At 37.4% G+C, this 25143-nt stretch overlaps 1 protein-coding gene across 1 annotated transcript in view; it reads left to right on the top strand.

Moving 5' to 3' along the window:
• CHMP4C (charged multivesicular body protein 4C) overlaps positions 1-24753 on the top strand; it is a 28139-nt gene extending 3386 nt beyond the window's left edge. Inside the window, exons 2-5 of the mRNA XM_057736584.1 lie at positions 15272-15449; positions 17628-17742; positions 20699-20864; positions 21053-24753. Of these exons, the coding sequence (XP_057592567.1) occupies positions 15272-15449; positions 17628-17742; positions 20699-20864; positions 21053-21117 (524 nt within the window). The 3' untranslated portion in view covers positions 21118-24753. The remainder of the gene's footprint in view (positions 1-15271; positions 15450-17627; positions 17743-20698; positions 20865-21052) is intronic.
• Positions 24754-25143: the final 390 nt, after the last annotated feature.

Here is a 25143-nt window from a genome sequence, read left to right as displayed (position 1 = left end):
AAGCTAGTACTTTGCTTTGTGGAAAGGCAGATTTTTTTATACATCACTTAATTTTTCTTCTACTTTTGCTGAGCACTGTCATCTAGAGCAGTTTTCAATCCTGGCTGTATAGGAACATCACTTCGAGGCCTGCGGCTTCCTGCCCCCATAAATTCTAATACAATTGGCCGGGATGGGGTTTAGGCGTGCATATTTTTGAAAGGTGCCCCCAGGTGATTTTGCCCTGTGGCCGGGGTTAAAGACCAGGAAACTAAATCCATGGTAATGTTCGTTTGGTAGAAATACAAGGTCTCTTTGTCTTGCGGTGCTTCCTCACTGTTTTCATATCATCACACCCATGGGCACCAATATTATTTGTATGTGTCACTGGGATAACCAAGGAACCACAGCTCGAGGACTCTTGACACCCCAGGCTGGAGGCCTCAGGAGCTGAAGCTATCAACATTTTAGTACAGTGCAAATCCCTCCTGCTGCACAAGTTGGTGGAACACCTTAGAGGTCACTGTTCTAAGCTCCCTTATGAGGTTTTTTCTTTTTTTTTTAATGATATCATTAAGAGATGATCACAGGGATTTGCTTAAGTGTAACATCCCTGTTCAGTTTCTTGTCAAATGTGTAAACATTTGATAGGAAATAACTCAGTGTTGTAGTTAAGAGCCTGAGCTTCAAAGCAGATAGCTCTGGGTTTTATTCCCCACCCTGTCCTACCTTGTAGAAACAGTGTGACTTTAGGCCATTTACTTGGCCTGAGTCTCAGTCTCTTCATCTGCATAATGGTGATGGTCTGAGTTGTGATGATTAACGACTTTCCTGTGTAAAGCCCTTAATTCAGTCTTCTATAAATACTGCCTTTTATGATAACATAGCATTTTTTTTTTTAAGCTGAAATCAGCTTTCTGGTAAGTTCCACATACTGGCGCACATTTTGTCTTCTGAAATGACATGAAATAAATCTGCTTCCTCTGTCATGTGAAGACCTTTTACATATTTGAGGACAGCAGTCACTGCCCTGAGTCTCCTGTTCTGCAGCCCCACCTCTGTCACTTCCTCCGTTACCCCTTACTGTGCTGAGGTGTGCTCACCAGGGCGGGTCAGTCAGGGTGTGGTGAGTGAGACCCTGAGAGTCAGTGCCCCCCGACATTGGCGCCCTCCGTACCGCTCTACTCTCTCCCTCAGCCTTGTGGTGGCCCTGTTGCTTGCCTTTTCCCAGGCAGAACAAGAAATCCAAATATGTAACAATGTGAAAAGGGGTGGATCCAGGCTGAAGTTATCACTAGGCTTCAGGCTGCTGGGATGGGGACTTATAGAAGGTTGAAACAGAGAGGAAGTGAATGTCACCAAAAATCCCTCCGTAGTATCACGACATAGGATTCCAGTGATAACTGGGAGCTGAGGCTGATCAACCTCTTCACCAGGTGTTTGTCTGGTGAAATGAGACCCCAAGGCAGAGAGTCTTGTGTACATAAGCTGGGAGCAAGGATGAATTTGCTTTCAGAGTCATGATGCAGTTTGGGGCTTCCTTGGAGTCAGGATGTGTGCACAGTCCTACTAGTTTAGCTCAATGTTGAAATCTCTTTGGGCTTTTTTATGATAGTTGTCTGAACTCTGCAATCTCAGACACCAGGGACCAAAAGAACCACACTGGTGTCAGCTGGTTGAGTGCCAAACTAGTGAGGGCAAAGCATGGCTCAGGTAATAGGAGACAAGCACAGACTGCAGGACCCGGATGGAAGTTCCCCTGGGAGGTATCACTTACCTGGTGACCTCCTTTCTTAACAGAGTGTCTCAAAATGTGGGCCTCAACTCAGCTGCCTCAGAATCCCTGGAGGATTCTGGTTAAAATGTACACTCACAGGATGCCCCTAAAAATTCTAATCTAGTAAGTTGAGTGTAGAGTTCAGAAACCTGAATTTTGAACAAACAACTCAATGATTCTGATGCAGTATGAGAACATGTGTGTATTATTTAATGGGCCGTTAAACTGGGAGACCCTGTCTCTGCTCTGCTTTCTTCCTCACGTGTTCTCTTGTTTCTCCCCTCCTCCGGCATCACTCAGATACCTGGATGAGAAATAAACCTCCTGCTTGTATTTATTGCGAAGAAACATTTCCCGAGCTTCTGACAAGTCATCTTAGGCACCGGAATTAGTTTTCTTTAGAAAAGCGTATAGGGTACTATGACTCCACAGTCGTTGTGCAGGGTTCCAGAGTCCCTCAGTATTCAAATTACAACCAGGCATCATAGTAGTGTTCTGTTTGCCTCCGATTATCCGATTATTTTATACCATGCTCTGTGTATTCTGGGGCAGGGAAAAGAATTTTATTCCTGAGGCATTAACAGCAGACACCTGGATCTTATTCTCAGGTCAACTGCCCCTTTCCCTTCTGGAAAAGACAGATCAATAGAAATGTGACCGTCTCTCAACCTCCACCCTCAGTTTCCTTCCTCACCTCAGGAGCTCCCCTCAGGCTTTACCCCATGGTGGGGGGACCTAAAATGTCTGGATCAGCCCTGGGAGCCCTATTCACTTAAGCTGTAAATTTAAAGTTTCTCAGTTTCTTAATACGTCCCTCTCCCCTCTGAGCCCTGGCAAGAATCATACACAGACTCACACTCTCACTCACACAATTAGGAACTGAACAGCGCAGAGTGTCTTGGGTTTCTTGTCTCTTTTGTTCTGCAGACACAGCCTCAGCTTGTATCTGCCTTTTCAGATGCCTTATCAGTTGCTTTTTCTACAACTGGACTTGGAAAGAGTTAAAAATCCCAGCCAGATTTACCCTTCCCCCTTTATTTAAATCAATATCTTATGCTTGCATTCCGCGTTTTATTTTCAGTTGTATTAAAATTAAAATTTTTAAATCCCAATTTCATTGTCTTATATATGAGCCCTTTCTTTTAGTTGAATCAGCCATAAATTTGTTCAGCTGCCTTTTTTGTTGTTGTCAAAGTATTTGTTCAAATGTACTGAGTAAGCCAGAACCAAGGACAGAGGCTCATGGCACTCCACTAGAAACTTCATTGCAGGATCACCTCTGCAGGATAGCAACGGTGTTTCATGTAAGATTCAGCTAAGGCATGATTACCAGTTTGACAGCTCAGCACTCAGTGAGTTCAGTTATTCATCTAGCTATGAATACACCTGACCTCTATCTCTAGCCCATATCACCTTAGTTCTCTAATTTTTTTCCCCTCTTTTCCCTAACAATGTCTCGGTATACCTTGTGAATTATATTCCTAAAACCTAACTATTCACACACCTCTGGTTCACAAATGGTGGTTTATGAACTGATCATGTGTTAACTTCATCAGATTCACCTGGAAAGCTTATTAAGATGATGCCACAGCAGGAGATTCTGTTTCAAGAGATCTGGGGTAAGGTTTAGCATTGTGTTACTCATAGCTTTCTGGGTGATTTCGATATGTATAAGGTTAGAAGGCCAATGGATGGTCCATATTTTTTCTTTTGGTCAGCATCCAGTAACCCGAAGAAGCCTATGGATTAGTTTTTGAACTAATTTTTCATCTTTGTGAACTCGTATTGGCTTCTAGTTACCATTGGCTTCTTTTCTACTTCCTCAGAAACTAGAGTATAGAGTGTATTTGTTCTAGAAGCATTCTTTCAAGTACCTGTGGCACAAATTTTGACAGTTTGTTGACCATATATTATATTGGGTTAGCCAAAAAGTTCTTTGTTCTGGTTTTTCCATAAGGTCTTACCTTCTATGAGGGTAATTGGTACTGTTTCTTGTGTTATATAACTTTACATCTAGTTTATTTTTTTCCTTCATGAATTGGAGCAATATTATAAATATTGGAATGTTCATGTGTTATTATTATTCATTTAAATTCCACAAAGCTGGAATAGAGCACCACATTTTGGGAAATATTTACATTCAGCAAAATTATAATTTTCCTTGATTTATGCTGTTTTGTAGTTTATTGAATCAGCCACAATAAAATAGAATAAGGTAGAAAAGTTACTGCTAGCACTATAGTTATGCCAAAATCATATGATCTGTGCAGCTTCAAGAAACTACAGCAGGAGGTTACTGTGAGCTTGTGCTCAGATGTACTTAGTATTACCAGTATGCTTCTCAGTATTTAGGACTGCTTATTTCAGATCAGATTTTATTTTCAAGATAACAGAATAAAAAAGAACTCAAAACACATAATACTCTAGCCTAAGAGATATAAGACAAGGGATATAATTGTGAGTTTTAAAGTTTACGATGCTCTGCTTTGGGGGTCAGGTTTGGAAAGGGCATGAATAACCTATTTTGGTGTTCCGTTTTCGTAATATGCTTAAGTATATGTGAATCTATTTGTGCTTTTAAGAGACAAAATTATCACAGTCACTTAAAATATATAAATAATACTGAGGATTTAGTTTTTAAAACCACACTCTCAGTCCTCTGCTTTAGCAAACTGTAACCAGAACTTTTAGGATATACTAGTAATTTTAGTTTCTCCTACTTTTTCTGACTATAATTTGGTAGAAGTTCTAACACATACACAATTGGCTCAAAAATTTGCAGAAGGTGAAGGAAAAAAAAAACAAGAGTCTGGAGTAAATATAAAGCAAATAGTAAATCATTTCCTGAGTAACCGACTTTCTAGTACCAGAGATTTTAATTACTTGCCTCAAACAAGTGGTGTTAAAAGGGAATTGCTTATTGGAAATATTTAGGACTTAGTACGAAGTTTATATGGTCATACTTTAAAGCAGTAAGAGCTCTTAAATGTGGACCAGTGACTCTCTCAGCCCACTGCTAAGCCCTTTTTGCAAATATTTCTATCTTGTGGGAATTTTCAGTGAGAGGATGGGGAATCGCTAAAGCCCTGCCCATCATCTGCTCTGTGCAGCCTCCATCAACTCTTCTCAGTCTAGCAATCTAGTGACTTAAATACCAGCAGTGTAATTGCTACCTTCAAATAAAACAAACCCAAAAAAGCAAGCAAGGAAGAGTGGTGACCTTAAAAGTATAGGAAAGGAAAAGTTGATTACTCTGTGTGAAAAGTTGGGAGTCCTTGTATTAGAAGTTCTTTATTTGAAAGTTAAAATTGAATGGCAACCATCGAGCTTAAGTTGATAAAGTTCACACTTTTATATTTGGCTTATATGTGAAGTTAGAGAAATAAAATTGTGCGACCAAACATTTGACGAGCATGTTGGACATTTCATTCTGTATTTGAACATGAATTTCTAGTGAGTCTGTTTGGTTCTTTCACATAGTGCTATATGCTGCACAGTCTTAATGGGTATGTCTTCTTTGCTGTAGCAGGAACACTGTTCAACAGGCTTTTCTCAGTGAGCAGTGCTATTTATATTACCATTCTGTTTATATATTTCATTCATGTAAAGTGAAAGTCAGTATAACCTTGCAGTTTGAACAAAGATATTATCCCAGCTCAGGATTTCTACTGTGTTAACTGCAGCAAGAAAAAAAAGTTAAGATTGTATTAAGCCAGTTTACACATATTTCAAAAATCATATACACAAAAACCAATGTTGTATCATTTTTTGAGAAGTCTGACAACTTTTATTTATATAAACTGTATTTGTTGAGTGTTTTTCTCTTGCTTATATTTGAAAAACTAAAGAATAGTACATAGAGTTCATCACCAATGTCAAGGTAAAAGTAGTAGTCACCTTGCTTTGAGGATAGGAGCTGTGTATTCCTCCAGATTTGTTGATCATAGGGTCTCTGAGGAATAATCGTAGACTCATAAGCAGTGGGAGCTGAAGGGAGCTCTAGGGATACAGTTTGTTGGTTCTCAGGAGTACCTACAAGCCATGGGCACAGTAGTTGGAAATATTAGTGCATCATATGAAGAAGGGATACTTATTTACAACTAGAAGATAGAACCACATTACACACACATAACACATATATACATACATATATACATATACACACATGCACATATAAACACATGCTTACACACATATTCATGTATACAGACATATGCAAACGTACATACATACCATACAAAATTACATCCATAGGTACCTATGTCTACCCTGTAGAATGAATGATAATCAGCTGTTTCTGAGTTTTTCTGTTTAATATTTGCTGGTTTCGTGTTCATACTTTTTCCCCTATATTCTAGGCAATAGCAGGCCCACAAAGGTAACAGTTTGTGGGGTTACTAACAATACTAGTAGCAAGTAGAAAACTCATTCATTCAGTTGGTTTTATATTCTGCCTGTTCACTTAATTGGATTTTTACAAAGAATATCAAGTAGATTTTAATACAGTTGTACAGTGTTCCAATAACAAGTTAATTTTGCTTGCCTGGAAATTGACCTTGGAAGCAATTAATTATATAAAAAATAGGAATTTCAGTGGATATTAAAATGAGTCTTTTATACAGAGTGAAGTAAGTCAGAAAGAGAAAAACAAATATTGTGTATTAATGTATATATGTGGAATCTAGAAAAATGGTATAGATGATCTTATTTGCAAAGCAGAAATAGGGACACAGACGTAGAGAACAAATGTATGGATACCAAGGGAGAAGGAGGGGTGGGGTGAAATGGGATGTTGGGATTGGCATATTTACACTACTATGTGTAAAATAGCTAACTAATGAGAACCTACTGTACAGCACAGGGAACTCTACTTGGTGCTCTGCGGTGACCTAAGTGGGAAGAAAATCCAAAAAAGAGGGGACATGTGTACATGTGTGGTTGATTCACTTTGCTGTACAGCAGAAACTGGCACAGCAGTGTAAAGTACCTATATCCCAATAAATTTTTTTTGAATTTAAGAAAAAAGGAAAAAAATAGAGTCTTTTATGCGAACATTTCTTCCTTTTTTGGCAGCTCAAGCCTGATAGCACTTTTAGGTCGTGACCTTCCCCTCTCATGTTAATCTCCTCTGTTAATCTCTTGGGTGACATCCTGGCCATAAGAACTGCCTTATCTCCAGAAGTAAGTGTGAGCTTTTTAGGATGAGGGGAGGAACGTCATTTCTGTTGGAAAATAACTTCCGTTTCTCTTGTCTCTTTCTGTCTTTCTGCAGATGGGTGAGACCACCTCTTTGTAATCTTTTACATTTTATAATATTAATCAATCACACTTTTTTTTTTTTTACAACGTTTCCAGCTTGCTTACAGCAATATTCCTCTTCCAAATGCCCTTTCCTCAGAATAGCTCTTGTTTACTTTCTCCAATCTCATTCCTTTTTACTGTTTTCTCAGGCATCTGCTTTGCCAAGTATATAATCCCCTACACCATTGCTGTGGTCTAGTCTTCTTTTAGCTTGCTATTTACCCTTTTTTATGACACTTAATATTGGTGAGACCTCTGAAAATGTGATCTTATAAGTTCCAGCTAGTGTGGCAAGCTGTTGTGATTTGCTCTGGTTTCTAATATAGCTCAGCCAGAAACTACATCATTTAGTAGGAGATTTGCAGTAGGGAAGAGGGTCAGGGGATAGAAGGAATCCTTTGCGTAATACCTTTCATCATTCATGTTTCTTAATGGGCAGTGTGTTTGAGCATCTGTGTAGACAGTCACCCTGGCTTCATCTACATCACCTCCTTTGTCTTCCCTTACTCTCCAGAGAGAGTCTGTACATTGCTCCGTGTATCTACTGTGCCTTGTACATGCCTCATATTATCTTCCTCTATGTCTCCTATGTTACTTGAAGTGAAGGATGTACCTTATACAAGTTAGTATCCATGGAGACAGTTCTTGTAAGACAGTAGATGTTTAATACATACTTGTTGAATGATGGATAAGTGATTGAATGCCCATTTTATATTTTGCCTCCTCTGAGATTGTAGTCGTATTTCTTTGCCCCTGCAGTGCTTAACACAGTTCCAGGCATGTGGTGGATCTTCAGTACATACTTGTGGAGTGACTGAAATGAATGGATGAAAAATATTTTTTAAAAATGAAGAAGACTGGGGAAAATTCATAGTGGGTTGGCCCTGGACAAATAAATGAATGTTAGAATTTTCTAATATTTCCCCGGCTGTTTCCAGTCTAACCTGTGACTCTGAACAGAAACATTTTGCTTTTATTCCATTTATGAAATGCTTATGGTGATGCTTACTCAGACTGTGTTTTTTGAGAACTGTGATGAGGTACCATAAATAGAAGGTATTGTTTAATGAATGAAATAAGTTGTATGTGAGTAAGAACAGGGCTTACGTTAAAGTTTCTCAAATAAAACAACATGATATGAGACTTCCCAGTTAAAAGCAAAAGAGGACATAACCATTTATGAGTGGCGTGTCACTTAAGCACTCTCTGGGATTAAACCTTCCAAGCTTCATCTTTTTAGGCCTCCTCTAGAAATCATCCATTCCTGGGAGAGAGAAGAGCTGTTGTAATTTAGTTTCATATTTCACAGGCAGGATTATATATAGTCACTGGATAGATGGCTCCTAAAAGGTTCCTCCTTTTTTGCCAACCAGTGGATGAACAATGCACCCATTTGTACACCTTGAAAGAGCAAAGAACAACGGATTGACCTTTTCAATCAAGATGCCCTATACGTTATCTAAGCAATGAAACTGCAAGTCTTTTCTGCTGTTTGAAGTTATTTTTCATAGATGACTGAAAGCCTTCCTCCTCTGGCAACATGGTAAAGTTGCATAGGGCTAGTTGAATTTTGGTTCAAGTGGGTAATTGTTCTACAACTCCATCCCTGAAAGAACATCACTGGTATACAAAGAGACAAAACCCGTGGAAGTTTCTCCCCCACAAAGGAATACAGTAGATTCCTTTGTTTTAGAAAGAATGTTTTCCAGGTTTCATCATCTGCCTAAAAGCACAGGTAGGAGCTTGGAAGATTGAATTGCACATTCAACATAGGTTAAATTACACGGCTCTAAAGGTGTCCTTCTTTGCCAAATCAGGAGTGTTGCTTGATTTGCAACATGTGTTAAATGTTTTTGAAAAGAATACAGCTGTTTCTTTCCTAAATTGGTTATTAGAAAACAAAGTCCATGGGCCCCTGGCATCATCATTTCACACGAGAAACAGCTCACAGGGATACTCCTCACATACACCTCTTGGGTCTTTGGAACAGAAGCCTCCTGTCTTAGTGTTTGGGAGAAATTTACTGTGCCAGATGGAAGCCACCAGAAGTATCACGTGTCCTGGGGCCAGATCCAGCCATGCAGAAATCATCAGGTTTGTTCACACAAGTTTTTTTTTCAAAAATGTAGCTCAGCTTTTAACTTTGAAGGATTTGGGATGCAAATCCAGATCTCTTGCTTTTGAACTTGTGGAAGGCTGGGTGTGCAGTCTGCAAGGCAGCCAACAGACTGGAGTCCAAGGGTGTTGCTTCCATAGATCAGGCTTACTGTCACCTGGTCACCAGAGTTCCCACTTCTTCCGGTTGGTCCACTGCCACTTATCGTCACTCTTGCACTACTTTTTATTGTTATAATAGAGAAACCTTCTAACTCTTTCTCACAGGTGAGAAAACAAAGAAGACCTTTGCCCATAATCCCTCTCTCTCTCCTTCACTTACTTTCATCACCTGCTCCCTCCTTCAGAGTTTAGGACTCTGATTCAGGCCAATGGGTAGCTTGTGGTATGGAGATTATAGTGTAAGTTGAGAGCTCACATCTTGGTGATTTTTCAAATTTCTCCCAACTATTTTGAAGAGTATGTTAAAATAGGCATTCAAAATTGTGTCCAAACCAGAACTTATTATTATTATTATTTCAGCTGCGCCATGTGGCTTGTAGGATCTTGATTCCCCCACCAGGGATTGAACCCGAGCCCCTGGCAGTGAGATCATGGAGTCCTAACCACTGGACAACCAGGGAATTCCCAGAACTTATTATTTTTTAAATAAATTTATTTATTTTCTTATTTATTTATTGGCTGTGTTGGGTCTTCATTGCTGCACACAGACTTTCTCTGGTTGTGGTGAGTGGGGGCTACTCTTCATTGTGGTGCACAGGCTGCTCATTGTGGTGGCTTCTCTTGTTGCAGAGCATGGGCTCTAGGCACTCAGGCTTCAGTAGTTGTGGCACGTGGGCTCAGTAGTTGTGGTGCACAGGCTTAGTAGCTCCACGGCATGTGGGATCCTCCCAGATCAGGGATCGAACCCGTGATCCCTGCATTGGCAGGTTGATTCTCAACCACTGTGCCACCAGGGAAGCCTCAGAACTTGTTATTATTAATAAAAAATATTGGCAAGGTTGGGCATTATACCGTGTGGTTCCTACCATATGGTTCTGAAATCTTGTGAAGGAGACAATGATTATGATGAAGGTTTCTAATATTTAGTATCATTCACCATGTGCCAGGCTAAGTACTTCACATATGTTATTTCATTTAATCTTCAACAACTGCCTGAATTATATTTCCATTTTCCAATAAGCAACTGTGTAAAGCCATGTAGCAGTGGATAGATGGAGCCTGGATTTGAAAGGAGGAGACCTAACTCCAGAGTACAGTGTTCTACTGTCATCTTCTAGGTGTTATTTTTGTTGTTATTATTATTATTCAAGTGAGGGAGCATCATTTACGGAGAGTTAAGGTCATGTTCCAAGGTTATTATACACAGTTTTTAATTGGTAGATGTAGGATTAAAATGCAGAGCTAGTGACTCCAAAGCCCCATCTTTTATACCAAATTGTATTTCTTGATTTACAGAAAGTAATCTAAACTTAATTCTTACTAGGAAATGACATATTTTTTAATAAAAAAACTTTAAAAAATTCTCCAAAAAAAAAAGGAAAAAAAAAAAAGAAAATATTTTTGGGTCAATGGGTATAGTTAGATTCCAAATAAGTATGGATACTGAACCAGCCTGACGAGGTAGGGAGGAGTCGGCCTTTGAACATTCCACTTCTGGATATGTTGGGTGGAGATGTGTATTTGGAGTTTAGTTTCTTGGGATACTCTGCTGTATGGTATTATGTGCTGTACAATTGAAATGAAGAGCTGTTTTGTAATATTATGTTCCTGTTATGGTGAGTTATGGTGAAAGAACAGGTAACTTGTTGCTCAAGAGTCTCAAAAATAAGGTATGCAATCTCATTAGTTAAAGACTGTTATATAAATCACTATTATTAATAGTAATAGTACCTAGTTGTTCAGTCTCTACTGTGTACAGGTACTCTATAAGGTGATTTCCAGAAATTATCACTAATTCTTGGAACAATCATCCTGCTTCTTGGGGGTTATGTCCTCATTTCCAGAACAGCAAACTGAAGTTCAGAGAAGGAAAGTGACTTATCCAAGAATATACATCTGTTAAGAATTGGAAGAAAAATTCACACTCTGACCTTGAAGGCCATACTGTTTCCATTATACCATGCTGTCAAGGTGTACAAAATGATCAGATTTATTCATTTAATATTCATCCATCTTATCTTCTCTAAAATGGACCGATAATAGTATTTACTCTTTTAGTTTTTGTGAGAGTTAATGATATAAATCACATAATGCACATAAAACACTTAACACCAGTTTGGCGTATAGCAAATGCTCAATAAACACTGGTTTTCGTTATGGACAGTATTTTGTTGGCCATGTGCCAGGAACTGGGCCAGGTGCTGGGGAAACATATGAATAAGATATTGTATGTTTCCACAGAGGACTTATAATTAGTGTGGGGGGATGGAGTAGAATAGATTTTATAAAAATTATAATCCAGTGTGATAAATGCATCAGTAGACGTGGCTCCCCTGGTAGAGTGATAGCACAGAGGGTCAGCTGGCCATCCTCCCTGTGCTCAGGAGAAACCCTCACACAGCTCTGGTCATTCATGTGAAGAGCCTCTCCGCAGTGTGATATTGTATGAAATTGTAGAAAGGCCTTTGTGCGAAATGCCATTTTTGTTGTTGTTGTTGTTCTTTCCTAAAGGACTGATTAAAGAAATAAAAACTGTTCTTTAGATTAAGTGTAAATGCTGTTCAGCCAGGACTGAAATTGCCGTGTTGCACTTGGAGAGGGAAGTAGAACAGAACTGAGATGACCCTGGACCTTCACAGTGGGCAGAAAGGGGTGGGGAAGGAAAGTTACCACTCATGAGGGAATTACAGAAAAATGACCCACACCTACAAAGCCTTTCTTTGGCAACTGTAGGAATGCCCAACCCGTCTGCTTCCTCCCTACTGTGGAGGGAAGCCTGCCTGTTGGCGTGCCCCACCCAGTTCTGTAGAGCTCTGGGCAGCCTTCTCTTTCAAGAGAGAGACCTCATGGAGAAACACTTATGTAACTACAATTTCAACAGTTATTTACACCAAACTACGGTGTTCGCTGGCTTATTTTCTATTGCTTCTTGTATCCTATACTGTCCTTTCTTGGATTTAAAAAACAAATTTACTGGAGTAAAAGTTTTTTTGGGAAACAGTGCATAGATATAAATTCTCTAAATGCCTATAGGTCTAAAAATGATTTCATTTTGTTTCAAACAAATAACAGTTTGGATTTTTACAGAATTTTAGCTTTGAAACATTTCAAAAATTTTAAGACACTATTCCATTGCTGTTGGATGGCTAGCACTTCAAATATTTGATAATAATATCAATTTCATCCCTTTATAGATAGTCTCTGCTTGTTTCCTCTCTGGAAGCATTTAAGATTTTCTTGTTTTCTTTTTTTTTTTTTTAAGATTTTCTTTTTTTACCTTGGAGTTATAAAATTTCACTAGTATAGGTCTAGGCCTGTGCCTTTTATTTTTTGCTTTTCCCATCTAAGTGTTCAGTGAGTATTTTTATTCTGAAGAATAGCCTTCCTTCACCTTGGGGAAACTGTATTCTTTAATGTTTTTTTAACCACTTCATCACCAGTAGTTGTCTTTATTTTATTTCTTTATTTATTTGGCCACACGGCTTGCAGGATTTTAGTTCCTGGACCAGGGACCAGGGATTGAATGCGTGCCCCCAGCAGTGGAAGTGCAGAGTCCTAAGCACTGGACCACCAGGGACTTCCCAACGTATTCTTTAATTTCTTTATTACTTCTTTCCCTTCCATTATTTCTGTCTATTTTCTTCTGAAATTGCTATTTATTTTTATATTATTATCCATACTCCTCCTGAAACATTCTCTCTCTCTTTTTTCTCTTTTGAAATCCTGTAAGATGGATGTTGAATTCCTTGGCTCTGTCCTCCAGTTTATTAATTTATCTCTTTGTTCTCTGTTCTGGAAGAATTCCTTAACTTTATATTCCAGGTCACTAATTTAGTCATCAGCTATGCTTATGTTATTCTTTAACGTTTTTATTTATTTATTTTTAGTTATATTTTTAATTTCTAAGAACTTTTTCTAATTTTCTAGTTGCTCATTTTTACAGAAGCCCATTTTTGTCTTATAACACAATAGCCTCTTGATCTCCCTGAAGATACTAATACAAGTTTTGTTTTTAACATGTTTTTATTTAACATATTTTATTTCCTACATTATCTCTCTTCTCTTGGGTTCATGACAATATAGGATACAAGAAGGAATAGTAAGGAAACAAGCTAGCAAACATTGTTAGCTTAGTGTAAATAACTGTTGAAATTGTGTCTTTGAAGCTTAGTGCAGTTGGTAAGAAGTGTTTCCTTAAAAAATTGAAAGACTATTTTAAAGAACTGGTAATCATTTGGAACTAATAAAAGTAAGATTATTTCGATCAAACACTGGGGGGTTTGGGGTGATAAGACAATCTTGTTTAGGGACAGTTAGTTTTATAGAACTGATTAATTTTCAACATGGATAGAAAACTTAAGTGTAATTATATGTGTGTATTTTAAATACAAGGGTATCCATTAGAAGAATAAATTTAGTGTATGTAACTATTCCACAATTAAAGGGGAATAAAATGAACAAAGGAAAATTGATCAATCTATATAAAGACAAGAAAGCAAAAAGAAAATAAAAAGCATAACAAACAGAAAACACAAAAAATGATGGTAAAAAGACCATATTGGATAACATATCAGTTATTACAATAAATAAAAATAGCTTAAGAACTTACATTAAAAGTTGGAGACTATCTGAATGGTTAAAAATAATCACACACATTAAACATTCAAGTATAAGCTACCTGTAATAAGCGTAAAAAGCAATTTTGAAATTGAGGTCCATGTAAAATTATTACAGGCAAATTGTAACAAAAGGAAAGCTGAAATATTAATTTTGTATTAATATTAATTTTAATACAGAAATATTAACTTTATTTTAAATATTAATTTAATATAAAATAAAATGGATTTTAAGGCAAAGAGGATTAAATGGACAGCAAGTAATATTTATTTATTGATCACTGATAAAATCCATCAGGAAAGTATAATGGCTAGGAGTCTTTGTGCACCAAACAAAAAGCATTGGAATAAACATACGGAATCTATTGGAAATACAAGCAGAATTGACCAAAGCAGAAAAGAGCCTTCTCTCAAAAATCTCTGTCATAATAACATCTGTTTCATTCTGAAACCATAAAACTATTTGAGTTCTTTTGTCAGTTCCATTTAATTATCTTCATATTAGCATTCTTCTGCTGCTCTTTTCCTGCACTCTGACTAAATGCCTCATCAAAAGTCACATTTTAGGGCCTATTTTTGAGAGTGCCTTCCAAGGTGCCACAGTCAAAAGGACTCTCTTAGTTTTGTGATTTCTGTAAGAAGCACGTAAGATTTTGCTAAGTGCTAATGGGAGAGTGTTTGGGTATTGTTTCTCTGAAGGAAACAGTCTTTTCCCTCCCCTGTATGCCATCTAATCCTTGAGTATGACTCTACAGTGTTGATTTCATGGACACTTATGATTAGATGTAACCTTCCTGATCATCTCATAGTCACTTCAGACCAAGACATGCTTGGCATCCTAGGTTTTGGACTGTCACTCACTAACTACCTTAAAGCAAGTCATATAACTTCTCTGGGTCTCAATTAACTTGTCTTTGAAATAAGAAAATAGGGCTAGATTAGGTAGTCCTTAAGGTTCTTCTTTTCTCTGAAGTTTTATTTTTCTATTACATGGTATTTACTTCTATTTTATCTATTCTTTTTCCAAAATTCAGTATTAACAGAAACATTTCTGTGGTATAGTTTATAGAATATGAAATTTTGACTTTTCGTCCTCTGACACTGGGCAGGTCTTTGGAAGAATAACAAAATGTTTACGGGAGTGGTAGTTGGTGCAAGCAATTGAAAGGATAGATGCTACCCTTAAGTTTCTCAGCTTTATTTGGTATCCTCTCTGTTTGTAGATTTCAACAATGCTGAGTCCATGCTTGATGCTGAGTAAATGTCTCTTAGTTAAGTGACTGGGCTCTCTGCTTATAAATGTGGCCTCTCCCTTATTTAGCTGCATTACAGGCACTGAAGAGAAAGAAGAGGTTTGAGAAACAGCTCACTCAGATTGATGGCACTCTTTCCACCATTGAGTTCCAGAGAGAAGCCTTGGAAAACTCACACACCAACACGGAGGTGTTAAGGAATATGGGCATTGCAGCAAAAGCCATGAAAGCAGTTCATGAAAACATGTGAGTGACTTTGGTCTCCCTCTGAGTCATAAATTCCCTCAGTGCTTTGGAACTATATGATGATCTGGGCAGGCATGGGCTTCCTTATTTGAGACTCTTTGACATGTTGGAATGAAATGCTCCCGCAGAGAAAGAGCAGACGCTATATTGGCAAAAGGAAAAAAAAAGACCATGAAAAAATAAAAGACATTCATTTTGCCCTTAATATTTCCCAGTAGCCTCACTATTGTCTGACACTCCACCTGAAAATATTTTCATTCTATAATTTTAAAAAGGCTTAAATGCTAATACCTGTGAAGGTGTTAGAACTATACAATAGTGTTTGTCAGACTTTGAGGGGGACTCAGAAATCACTACTGAAGAGAACACAGATGCCCAAGCCCCTTCAAGATAGATAGGAATTGGGCCTTTTTGTTTTTAACCAAGTTCCCCAGCTGATTCTGATACTAACCAATGTTTGAGAGCCATTGACATACAATAATAGATACAAGCGTGGATTTGGGGTCAGATTTTCTGGGTTATACTCCCAGATCCTGCTGACTGTCCTTGGGCAAATTACTTTGCCTCTCCCTGATTCAGTTTTTTTATCTGTAAATTGGAGATAATAATAATACTTACTTCATGCAGTTATTGTGAAATAGGAGATACACTACACTTAGGAGTTCCTGGCACAAAGTAAGCGCTCAGTAACAATATTCACAGCAGTAGCGGGGCTAGTGACAGTTTGCTTTATAGTCACACTGAGAATCAATGCCTGGGACCTAATCCTTTCCTGAAGTTAAATGTGATAGTGAAGTTTGGACCAAAGGTGCATAAGAGCAATGAGTGCCTGAGGGATGTAGAGAAGGTTCCCTGGGTAGGAAAAGGTGCAAGAGAGAGAGGCTGGGATCAGTGAAGACATCTTTGCTAACATGATCTTGCCTTGATAATCAGTTGACCATCAGCCATCATTGTGGCAGCTTCTGAGAGATCTTTTCCTTCATCATCAGAGTCACAATCCTCTATTGTTTCTGTAAGCTGGGTGCTAAAACGTATTGCAAAATCATAGCCTTTCTCTCCAGGTAGTTTAGCAGCAGCAGCCCTGGGTGTTCCTTTTGAGAATTCACTCCCAGGCCTAAACGTTAGCTGTACCTTTCTCATGTAATTTTTAAATAAATGATCCTTGTATATTTGTAATAAATACAAGACTTGGGAATAAGGGGTGTTAGGAGGATGGCAAAGTATTCTTTTTGATTTCTACATGAAATTATGTCAGAATACTCAGCTTTTCCCATATATAGAGTCTGGAAAACTTGCAAAAGATGTATTCCCCTGGGAATCAAAATTTCCATGTTAGTTGCTTAATAATGAGAAAAAGTGTCACTTCCCTGGTATCTAGTCAGTTTGTCCTAGCTTCAGAGTTGGAGGAATGATTCAGAGACAAGGTACTGGAGAAGCAGCTCAGATGCTGGCATCTAGACACTGGCAGCTTCCGTGGGTGGTTGGAGGCCAGGGGAACTTGGGGGCTAGAAACTGTCTTGAAAGGAGCTGTCCATGCTGGACCTCTGATTCTTTTGCTGAAGTTGTTGATTCTTCTGAGGGCTTCATAGGCCTGATCCTGCTCTCATTGGTGATCTCACAGACCATCAGCAGCTATGGGAAAGTTCCCAGGGAGTCAGGATCTCAGAGCTACTAGGCATTCTAGAAAATAGATCTCTAGTTCCAGAGTTCACCTTCTACAAAAAAGCTGCTCTGATAGCAGCCGCTGAGAGCTGCCTGAACTTATCTTAGTCACGGTGGTCCTTGGTAGCCCATGGTACCACTCCCTGCAGAATTAATACAGAGCAGCATATTGATGGCAGAGTTTCACATATTCCCTACCAGACAAAATTTCAAAACGGGTCTACAAATATTGTTAGTTATCAAATAATTTGCCCTCTAGCGATTCCCAAATGTAATGGCTATCAATTTAATCTAATTTACATAATTTAAAATCTATTTGCATATACAGAATTATTAATTTTTCAAAATGCAGATTCTTCTTAAAGTTGATAAATCATGTCACCAGGAATGTTTGTTATCCTACTGAAATAACTAAGAGTTTATATTAAATTGACTCATTTTTCTTATGGGATTTTGTCTACATTCATAATTTTAAAGTAAAATTCTAAATTATTTCAACAAAATATTATTTCCCAGGGATCTGAACAAAATTGATGATTTGATGCAAGAGATCACAGAGCAACAGGATATTGCCCAAGAAATATCAGAAGCGTTTTCTCAACGAGTTGGATTTGGCGATAACTTTGATGAGGTAGGTGGCACCATGTAAAGAATGGAATATTGTGGCCACTAAAAAGGATAGCTTCCCATCACATGGAGCAAGCAGGTTTTCTGACACATTTTCTTAAATATCATTAAAGAATAAATGATTTTTGTTAGAAATATACCTATCTTAAGAGGGAAATGAAGTGTTGGTAATTCCGATTTAAAGGAAAGATTAATATAGTTTGGCAAATGGCCCCCAATTAAGTTTTCAGCTATTAAGGAAAAGCAACATGTGATTATGTAAAGTTAGTGACTTAATAGTTGAGGCCTAAATGGCCCCATTACGAAAAATTGAGTGCTCATACATCTGGGCAAAACAAAGCAGACTGTGTCACTTGGCAAGGAACAGACGGATGATGCTTGTATTAAATTAGAGGTTAGGCTGCCTCTGTTTATTACTCAGGCTATGAAACAAAATAAATGTGGAGTGACATTATTAACACACATTCCGTTGAGATTAATCAGTCCAATAATACAGACTATAATTATAATGGTGGTGTCTGCATTGTGAATTTCAATTGTTCTACTCAAAGCACACACAAGTAGGACTGGTACATGTTTTGAAGCATTTCTAGTTCTCAGATTAGCATGGCAAAGAATCTGACTTCCTACATTCACGTGGTGTTGAAAATGATACATCTAATAAATAAGATGTAGTTCCACAGAATTCTTCAAAGTGAGAATTGGGTGTCAACAGCTTTTTTTTTCTAGTTTTATTTTATTTTTCTCCATTCTACTTTTTGTTTTTTTAATTGAAGTATAGTTGATTTACAATGTTGTGTTAGTTTCAGGTGTCCAGCGATGTTCAGTTATACATACAAATATATCTATTTTTTCAGATTCTTTTCCCTTATAGGTTATTATAAAATATTGATTATAGTTCCCTATGCTATATAGTAGGTCCTTGTTGGCTATCTCTTTCATATATAGTAGTGTGTATATGTTAATTCCAAACTCCTAATTTATCCCTCCCCACCCTTTTCCCTTTGGTAACCATAAATTTGTTTTCTATGTTTGTCAGTGTGTTTCTTCAACAGTTTTTTTAAATGGTGTAGACCAGAGGTTGGAAAAATGTGGCTTTCAGGCTAAATCCTCCCCAGGTTCTGTTTTTGTATGATCTGTTGAACGACATAGTTTTTATATGTTTAAAGGATTGCAGAAAACAACAGCGTCAATGACAGTAGCAACAAAAAGGGCTACACGTGGAGAGACTGTATATGGTCTGCAAAGCCTAAAATATTGCTGTCTGGCCCTTTCCAGAAAAAGTCTGCCTACCCCTGGTTAGGCTAACAAGCATCTAATGAGTACATTACGACATGGTGGAAAGGGCTCTGGGCTCGTCAGGACATCTGGGTTCTGCTATTTATTACTAAACTCTGTGTAAGTCCCTTCACTTTTCTGACCCTTCGTTTTCTCATTTATACGATGAAGATGACCAGGTCACCAGATTATCTCTAAAGTTTCTTAAATTCTAAAATTCTTTTATCAATGAATAAATAAGTGTTTGGTACCTGAAGTCTGAAAATGATGGAGATAATTATTCTGTCATCACATATTTGCTAAAGAAAATGTCAGTATCTTTTCAGTGCTGTTGATAACTGTCAAGCATTATTGGCAGTTCTGGGCATACATTCAGTGTAAGATAGTGTGTTCTGTGATTACTACATTTGCTGTATTTTTTCCTAATTATTTTGTGAGCAGAAATAGGATATCAGAATATTCATTCTGAAGGTACTTTATGCATTCAGCCTGTGGAGAATCATAAAGCCCACAACTACACTGACCACACTGTTTCACACAGCCTCATGCTACACATTTTCATGTTGATTTCCGCTTTATGAAGTAGATACAACAGTGGTCAGCTTGCTGTATGTCTGATACACAGTGACTTGATCGAATGTTGTGGTTGGCTTAAAGATTTCCACCCTTGGCCCATAGTATTGTTACTCTCATTTTAATACAGAATAATTATTTGTTTATGCGCCTTTCTCCCACATTCAATACGCTCCTTAAATGTTGATTGGACTTTGTCTCCCCAGCCCTGAGTTCAGTGCCTGGCCAGGAGTGAGCTCTCAATAAATGTGTTCATTGATGAATGAATGAATAAATGAAGAGTCTCCTTGGTCAATATTAGAGTGTCTTAGGTCATTCCTAATGATGACAACCTCGGAATTCTAATGATAACAATTAGTTTTGACTCCTGACCTCTCTCGGGGGGTTAGACTCAACCTGAGGACTCTTGGAGCCAGTTATACCTGAACTAGCCATCTCAAGTCATCTCATATCTATCACAAGGTGATTTTACCGCAAACTAGACTTGCCTCTCTAAGGATCTTGGGACAGGGAATAGTTTAGGATTAAACCAGACTCTTTGGGGCTAAAAGAAAGAACTACAACGTACCTATCTTGAGTTGAAGCTTTCTTAACTCAAACACATGGCATGATTTTTATTGGCTTTGGTAATTTAACAAAGGAACCATAGTATCTTTGATTCTTTTCACTTTCAGTATGTTATGGTTTTGCTATACCTGTTGTTTTATTTTCAATAGCATTAACCCAAATGAAAATATTTATTTCTTCTGATTAAAGTTTCACAGATTCTTAATTCTTAACAGACAAAAATAAAAGATACATTGGAAAATGATGGGCAAGGTGTAAATTTCCTGGAAACTGTGCAGATTACATATTCAGCTAGCACAAATTACTTGAAAAACTGTTGACTGAAGTATTATAAGATTAACTACAACAAATTTACACAACCCCAAATATTCATATTTTAATTATTGCTCAGCGTTGCAAAAAAGACTTAGTCTTAAAACAAATATTCTATCTCACTGGGTTCTCACATATCAGTTGGGTAGCAGATGTTCTTGTTATTGTGTTTGAGGAAACCCACTTCTTGAAACATTAATTCCATAATGATTTCTTTTTCTTGTGTTCAGGATGAGTTGATGGCAGAACTTGAAGTATTGGAGCAGGAAGAATTAAATGAGAAGATGACAAATATCCGACTTCCAAATGTGCCTTCCTCCTCCCTCCCAGCACAGCCAGACAGAGTACCAGGTCGAATGTTGAGCACGTCCTCCTCTGCACATCGTTCCCGAGCAGGTCTGGTCCCTACCTCAACCACCTGTAGTCAAATAATTACCTGAAATAATGCCAGGCCTATCCCTTTTAGCACTTATTTTTCATTTCACAAGTATATACCTTTTAATATGCAATTCATACCTGTTTTCTGTGCTGAAAGTGTGAATGTCATCAATTACTAACTTGTATCCATTGTTTTTTTGTTCCAGCATCTTCCAGGAGGGCAGAAGAAGAGGATGATGATATCAAACAATTGACAGCCTGGGCTACTTAAAACAGAATTTTTGGACACCTAAGTTAATGAGCTGTACATAAGACACAAAAAAATGTTTTTGCCAAATACAGAAGTTAACAAAGATTCTGTTTTATATTTATACTGGATGAGTAATTGTCTCTTAAGCCTCATAGGTAAAAGTTAAAAAAAATGAGTCATGTGTAGATTTAAGATCCAGGATGGAATGGGACTTCCTGGTAGCATTTTGGAGGATCTCTCCATACCGAAGGAAAGGGGCATTCTACCTTGTTCACTACTGTATTTCTAGTCCTAGCACATAGTTGTTGAAAGAAAACTGAATTCTATTAACATATAGCAGTTTACAAGCCACTTCAGAGTGATGCGTTTAGGAAAGATGGCGAAAATAACTTTCTTTCCTATGAGAATGCAAGTTTGCTGTGTGTATCCATGTTAGAAGATATAGAGCCCAAAGTAAATATGTAAGAAGCGTATCTCTTATAGGAGAGACTTCTTGTAGAGAAGTCTTGTGTGAGTCTCTACATAAATAGTTTCACTTGAGTTTTGCAGTTTAAAATCTTACAGGAGTTTTAATTGACATTTATTATGCCAATTAAGCTTGAAATGGGGCAATGGATGCATTTCCCAAAATGTCTGAAAGCACTAACAGCTCACACTGCTGAGCGAGAATCTCCTGGGTGTAATTTAGCCACTTAGGGAGCTGCATTAACATTCCCCGTTCATTATGAGGCTGTTATGGCTTCAGTGTGCTAAATGTGTGAATGTTCATTCTTTGCTGTTTTGTGCTCTCTTGTACATTTATTTACACTTTACATCATATTCCTTGTAAATACATAAAAATATAGGCAATTAAAAGTATATCTTCAATAAAATTTTGGCCATAATGATTTTTAAACGAAAGTACAATATCACGTATTACCCGTTATGGTTGATGGACCATAAAATGACGTGTTGTTATAGAAAGTGATCTAGTAATTCCCAATATTTGCTTAGGGAATACAGGGTCTAGTGGGATAGAAAGAACACTAAACCTGGAGGAAGGAGTTCTGGATTCCATCTCCTGCTCTGCCACTAACACAGTACAACTAGACAAGACTCTGAGCCTTTGTGTCTTCACTGGGAAATCTAAGGGTTGGACTTGATGGTGTCTAATGGTTCCATCCTGCCACAGGCCTTTTGCGTATGCTGTTCTTCTTAGCGGTCTTCCCACCCTCCACAGTGCAGATACCATATCTTACTTATTCTTTAAATCTTAGTTAAAATGTCCTTTGTTTTGGGAAATTTCTCCTAATTGTACAGATTAAATCAAGTCTCCTGTTATGGGTTTTCATAGCACTCTGCTTTTTCCCCTATCACCTATCATGGTTTATGTTGCATATTTACTTGAATGATCACTTTATTATTCTTCTTGCCTGCTGGGCTGTGGTAATCTTAAGGGCATGGATCGTATCTTTTCCAGTTCAATTCCACTGTATATCTCTACACAGTTCCTCACATACAGTTCGCATTTAATAAAGGTTTATTAAATGAATGGCTATTAAGTTTTTACATCTTTTGGGTCATGATAGAATAATAGGAACTGGATTTACCTTCTGCCTTCAAATACTAGGAAATTGGACAAAATATATAGGAAACAACAGTTTCCAAACATTGGACAGCAGGCAGCACTAAGCTGTGATTCCTGGGAGAGATACAAATGAAGTGAGTACTTCCAGTGCCAGCTCACTGCCTTCACAGAGCTTGGTGGTCTTACCAATTGGGGGAAATTTATAGGGGAGATTCCTTGGAAGAAGATTGCTACAGAAAGAAAGAGAGAGACAGTGAGCTTGCTGGAGATCTGCAGAGGGGACCCTTCAAGTCTTTGGCTCAGAAGTGCTCTGTACACATGTATGAGGAAATTACTGAGGATAGGGAGAAGCACTGGAAAGAACTAGGCAGATCAATCCCCAGAGCTCGCACAGGGCTAGGAGTAGTTTATGGTCCCACAAGCCATAGGGGAAAGACCTCCTACTACAGAGGAATCAGATTCAGTCCTTAGAAGGGTACTGCCTCATCAGTGAGGTCAAATTATGCCTAGATTAAAGACAGTTCTGGGCCCACCCTAAAAAAGCTTAAAAGCAAGTTTCAAAAGGATGAAATGATTCCAAGTAACCTAACTGCATCCCAAAACAAAACTCCAAAATGTTTAAAGGAATATAAAAGCTAATAAGTAACAACAACAAAACAACCAGAATAAAACTGGCACCCAACGGCATAAAATTCACAAAGTCTAGCATCCAATCAAAAATGTTCAGGCATGTAAAGGAGCAGGAAAAAACATCCCATAACCAAGAGAAAAATTAAACAGTAAGAACAGACTCAGATATCACACAGATGATGAAACTTGAAGGCAAGGGATATTAAAACAGCTATTATAAATATATTCCGCATGTTCATTAAAATTTCTATAGTGAATACACTCCATATGTTTCAGAAAGAAGAGTAAAGCATGATCATGATGAAGAAAAAATGGCAGATATAAAGAAAACACCCAAATTGAAATTCTAGAGGTGAAAAATACGTTATCTGAAATGAAAATACAGAACATATTGGAAGGGAGTAACATCAGATTAGACATTGCAGAAGAAAAGGTTAGTAAACTTAAAGACATAGCAAATAAATAAAATAAATAAAATACTAAAGAAAAGAAAAAACATTGACAAAAGATAGAGCAAGAGTAAGCTGTGAGACCATATTAAATTGTCTAACATGCAGGTAATTGGAGTCCTGGAATTGTGGTGGTGGGCTGGATAGATTTTGTTTTTGGCGGGGGGTGGGGGGTTGTTTGAGGAGGAAATAGGATAGGAAAAAAACCTTTGTAGAAATAATGGCTGGGAAATTTCCAAGTTTGGTGAAAACTATAAACCCACAGCTCAGTGAAGCTGAACATACCTCAAATATCAAAGCCTCATAAATGAGACCTGAGACATGTTTGAACATCTCTCCCCATTTACTTAAACACACATTCCTAGTTAATTCTGCCGAACATGTGAGGTCTAAACAGTATCCATTAGCCACATGAAATATGCACTTGAAATGTGGCCAGTGCAGTTGAGAAACTGAATTTTTAATTTCATTTAGTTTAAATTTAAAAACTAGTGCTCAATTCGGTTATTAGAAAATGTTAACTATGCTTGGAAAAACTTGGGTATGTAGTTTTTCAACTGTAAAATTTATGAAATATATATACAGAAAAAGCATTTCTAATTAAAATTTGCATCTGAATTGAGATGTGCTCTAAGTGTAAAATATATATTGGATTTCAAAGTATAAAAAGAATGTAGAATATCTCATTAATACTTTTATATTGATTTTCTGTTGAAATATTGTTTTAGATGTATTGGGCTAAGTAAAATATATTATTAAAATTTATTTCACCTGTTTCTTTTTACCATTTTTGAATGTGGCTACTTGGAAATTAAAAGTTATATATGTGGCTCCCATCATATTTCTAATTGGTTAGCTTTGGACAAAAAGATCAGTTCCTCATTAACAATGAGTGCACAAGTAATCTATGATTTGAAGGACTAAAATGCTAAAGCATTAAAATAAATTTTGCAAAAGATGACCTCCTACTCTGAAAAGAAATAAAATACTTTGAAATAAAATCATAATGTTGGCCCTCTGTTGACAGTAAGAAAGGAATGAAAGAAATGAGAGAAAAGGTGTAAATCATCCTTAGGTTGAGGAGGTATTGAAAGAATGAAGGTATCAATCAGACATCTAAAGGTTTTCCAACAAGGCATTTTAGAATGGAAAAAACTATTGTTTGAAAGTTGTAAATTCTGGGATGTTTGCTAAAAATTGGAGAAAAGCCTAAGTGATATAGTGGAAAACATTTTATTTAAAAATACAAAATAGCACTGCCCAAATGGAGATCCATGCCTGATGTACATTGATTGTGAAAATATATTCAACATAACTTAAGAGACAAACTTGGATTCTTTGGAAGTGATTTGGATAGTTCCTATAATCAAATAAAATGCTTGAAATGCAAATCAGAAGAAG

This window comes from Hippopotamus amphibius, chromosome 5, assembly GCF_030028045.1.
Source record: "Hippopotamus amphibius kiboko isolate mHipAmp2 chromosome 5, mHipAmp2.hap2, whole genome shotgun sequence".
Classification (NCBI taxonomy): Eukaryota; Metazoa; Chordata; class Mammalia; order Artiodactyla; family Hippopotamidae; genus Hippopotamus; species Hippopotamus amphibius.
The sequence above is the reverse complement of the archived record's forward strand: the minus strand, read 5'-3'. Positions and strand labels throughout refer to the sequence as shown.